This window comes from Theropithecus gelada, unplaced genomic scaffold (assembly GCF_003255815.1).
Source record: "Theropithecus gelada isolate Dixy unplaced genomic scaffold, Tgel_1.0 HiC_scaffold_769, whole genome shotgun sequence".
NCBI classification, from domain to species: Eukaryota; Metazoa; Chordata; class Mammalia; order Primates; family Cercopithecidae; genus Theropithecus; species Theropithecus gelada.
In genome coordinates, this window is record NW_020264406.1 from 3258 (window position 1) to 6888 (window position 3631).

The following is a 3631-nucleotide window of genomic DNA, read 5'->3' on the forward strand; positions in this document are numbered from 1 at the left end:
CCTCTCTTTTTTTTTTTTTTTTTTTTTTTTTTGAGACGGAGTCTCGCTTTGTCGCCCAGGCTGGAGTGCAGTAGTCGGATCTCAGCTCACTGCAAGCTCCGCCTCCCGGGCTCATGACATTCTCCTGCCTCAGCCTCCCGAGTAGCTGGGAGTAGCCCGCCACCTCGCCCGGCTAGTTTTTTGTATTTTTTAGTAGAGACGGGGTTTCACCGTGTTAGCCAGAATGGTCTCGATCTCCTGACCTCGTGATCCGCCCGTCTCGGCCTCCCAGAGTGCTGGGATTACAGGCTTGAGCCACCGCGCCCGGCCAGCAACTTCTCTAAAGCAGCTGCTCGCTTAACCTTGTCAGCGGCTCCTTTCCAAAATGCAGATTGTGAAACAGGGCGTGCCGGGCCCTGCATGCTTGGGACCCTCCAGCCCACTGTCCCTCACTGACAGTGCCACGGCCGCCTGTTTGCGGTTCCCCGTGCGAGCCGTGGACTTCCTCACCTCTGCTGTACACGCCGCCTGTTCCTCAGACATCCCCTTCCTTCGCAGCTGCCTAAAACTCCTTCGCCCTTTGGTTTTAAGTGTTAACCGAGGTCTTTCCCCCCTCAGGCTTTTGCTGTGTTCCTCACCTTCGAGTGTGGTTCCGTAGCCCTGCCTGATGATTCTCTTGGAGGCACACAGGCGTGTGCACTGCAAGGTGACGGTCTGTTTCTTCTCCAGCATCTGCCCAGGTCTTGCTGGTTCCTTTGTATGACATGGCGGCTCCTCAGGAAACACGTGCTGACCTGTGAGGGGCTGTTCTTGGTGGAGTCTCCCTGTCAGGCATGACAGGTTGGGGAGAGGCTCTGGGTGATGTGGGTTCTCTGATCTCTCACTCCAGAGGAGAAGCAGGAGGCGACGGTCCTGGCATCCCACACATTGCCTAACTCGCTGGTGTATGGAGCCGACTGGTCCTGGCTGCTCTTCCATTCTCTGCAGCGGGCCCCCTCGTGGTCCTCTCCTAGCAACCTAGGAACCAAGACGGCAGACCTGAAGGGTGCAGGCGAGTTGCCAACACCCTGTCATGGATGCACAGAGAATAGCGATGGGGCGGGCCATGCCAGACCCCAGAGTGGAATGAAGCCACTCACAGAGCGCATGAGGAAGAACGGCACCTGGCTGCAGGCTACAGCAGCCACCACGCGTGACTGTGGCGTGAACCTGGAAGAAGCAGACTCGACCTTCAGCCTCCTGGCCACCTGCTCCTTCTATGACCATGCGCTCCACCTCTGGGAGTGGGAGGGGAACAGAGCTTGAAATCATGAAGCCCCTTCCCATAAGGAGACCAGGAGAGAGACTGAGTGAATGCCCCGGACCACCTCATCGGAGATGCTCACTGCAGCCCTGCAGGCGCCTGTGCACTGATGGAATCCACAGTGTAGTCAGAAAAGCTGTTGACTTCTCTTAAATCAACTTCCCTGCCAGGCCCCTGAAAATGGACTGGGTGATTCTCTCTGGCAGACAGTGGGGAAGAGACTCAGTTCCCAGCTTGCAGATTTGTTAAGTTTTTCAGGTAGATTTTGACTTTCAGCCTTTCATACTTGTTTAAGCAACTATTTATATTAAATGAAGTTTTTTGAAAAACATGACTTTATAACATGTTTTAAATGAACATTTAATGCCTCATCATGGCACCAGAAGTGCTCGTATAGATTTAGCACAGCCAGTCCAAAAATGCGAAATCCCAAAACTTTTGGAAAATCCCACAGCTGAACTCATGTGATGAGTTGCATATATTATTAAAAATACTGAGCACAGGCACAGTGGCCTGTAATCCCAACACTTTGGGAGGGGCTGAGGCAGGAGGGTTGCTTGAGGCCTGGAGTTCAAGACCAGCCTGGGCAACATAGCAAAACCCAGTCTCTATAAAAAGTGAAAAAAAGTTTGCCAGGTGTGGTGCACGTGCCTATGGCCCCAGCCACTTGGGAGGCTGAGGCAGGAGGATTGTTGGGCCCAGGATGTCGAGGCTGCAGTGAGCGAGGGGCAACAGAGCAAGACTCATCTCTAAAAAATAAATAAATAATAAAAATACTGTGTAAACAATGACAACCAGTTACAGATTTGTTCCTTCTCTCATAGCTTCACTTGACTAGCCTAAAAAACATACATATTGTATAAAACTACCGTCAGGCTATGTGTATAAGGTGTATATGAAACAAAATTGAATTTCATGTTTAGACTTGTATCTCACCTCTAAGATACCTCATTATGTACATGCAAATATTCCAAAATCTGAAAACTGAAATCCAAAACATTTCTGGTTCCAGGCTTTGTTTTTTTTCAAGACGGAGTTTTGCTCTTGTTCCCCAGGCTGGAGTGCAATGGCACAATCGCCGCTCACTGCGACCTCTGCCTCCCGAGTTCAAACGATTCTCCAGCCTCAGCCTCCTGAGTAGCTGGGATTACAGACATCCACCACCATGCCCAGCTAATTTTGTATATTTTTAGTAGAGACAAGGTTTCTCCGTGTTGGTCAGGCTGGTCTCAAACTCCAGACCTCAGGTGATCTGCCCACCTCTGCCGCCCAAAGTGCTGGGATTAGCCATGCCTTTTTTTTTTTTTTTTTTGAGAGTCCTGCTCTGTCACCCAGGCTGGAGTGCAGTGGCTCAATCTCAGTGGTTCCATCTCGGCTCACTGCCCTCCACCTCCCAGGTTCAAGTGGTTGTCCTGCCTCAGCCTCCGGAGTAGCTGGGATTACAGGCCTGTGCCAACATGCCTGGCTAATTTTTGTATTTTTATTAGAGACGGGGTTTCACCATGTTGGCCAGGCTCCTGACCTCAGATGACCCACCTGCCTCAGCCTCCCAAAGTGCTGGGATTGCAGGTGTGAGCCACGGTGCCCAGCCCCAAGCATTTTGGATAATGATGCTCAACCTGTATTGGATCCCTGTGCAGATAAATAAAAGGGAGTGTGTGTTCCGAGTTGCCTTGGGGGTCACCAACTTGAAATATGTGAAGTCTGTAGGGAACAGTCATCACTGCAGCATCCACAGGGGTTAGCTCCCAAATACTGGACAGATGGTGACTTTAGGTGTGTGAACAAACTGGGTGTGTTACATCCAACTCCTGCCATGAGGGCTCTTGTCTCTCTGGGAGGAACTGTGGTTGAAGTACAGGCCACAATCTGTCAAATCCTCAGCATTTACTAATGCCATATAGGTGACCACAAGCAAAAAACATGCAGTTTTATCCCTTACTTTTTTTTTTTTGAGACGGAGTCTCGCTCTGTTGCCCAGGCTGGAGTGCAGTGGCACGATCTTGACTCACTGCAACTTCCGCCTCCTGGGTTCAAGCGATTCTCCTGCCTCAGCCTTCTGAGTAGCTGGGACTACAGGTGCATGCCACCAGGCCTGGCTAATTTTTGTATTTTTAATAGAGACGGGGTTTCATCATGCTGGCCAGGCTGGTCTTGAACACCTGACCTTGTGATCCTCCCGCCTCGGCCTCCCAACGTGCTGGGATTACAGGCGTGAGCCACCGCGCCTGGCCTTATCCCTTTCTTCTTTTCTGATGATACAACACAACATGCTAATATATGTCAGATTGCAACAAGAAATTTTCCTGAGGTGGGCGCAGTGGCTCACACCTGTAATCCCAGCATTTT

At 50.9% G+C, this 3631-nt stretch overlaps 1 protein-coding gene across 1 annotated transcript; it reads left to right on the forward strand.

Moving 5' to 3' along the window:
* Positions 1–370: 370 nt before the first annotated feature.
* LOC112618003 (diphthine methyltransferase-like) lies at positions 371–1613 on the forward strand (the record flags this gene model as incomplete). The annotated part of the gene is made up of 3 exons (XM_025374627.1): positions 371–496; positions 598–685; positions 869–1613. Coding segments are annotated over 3 exons (630 nt in total), but the record flags the coding sequence as incomplete, so codon positions are not given.
* Positions 1614–3631: the final 2018 nt, after the last annotated feature.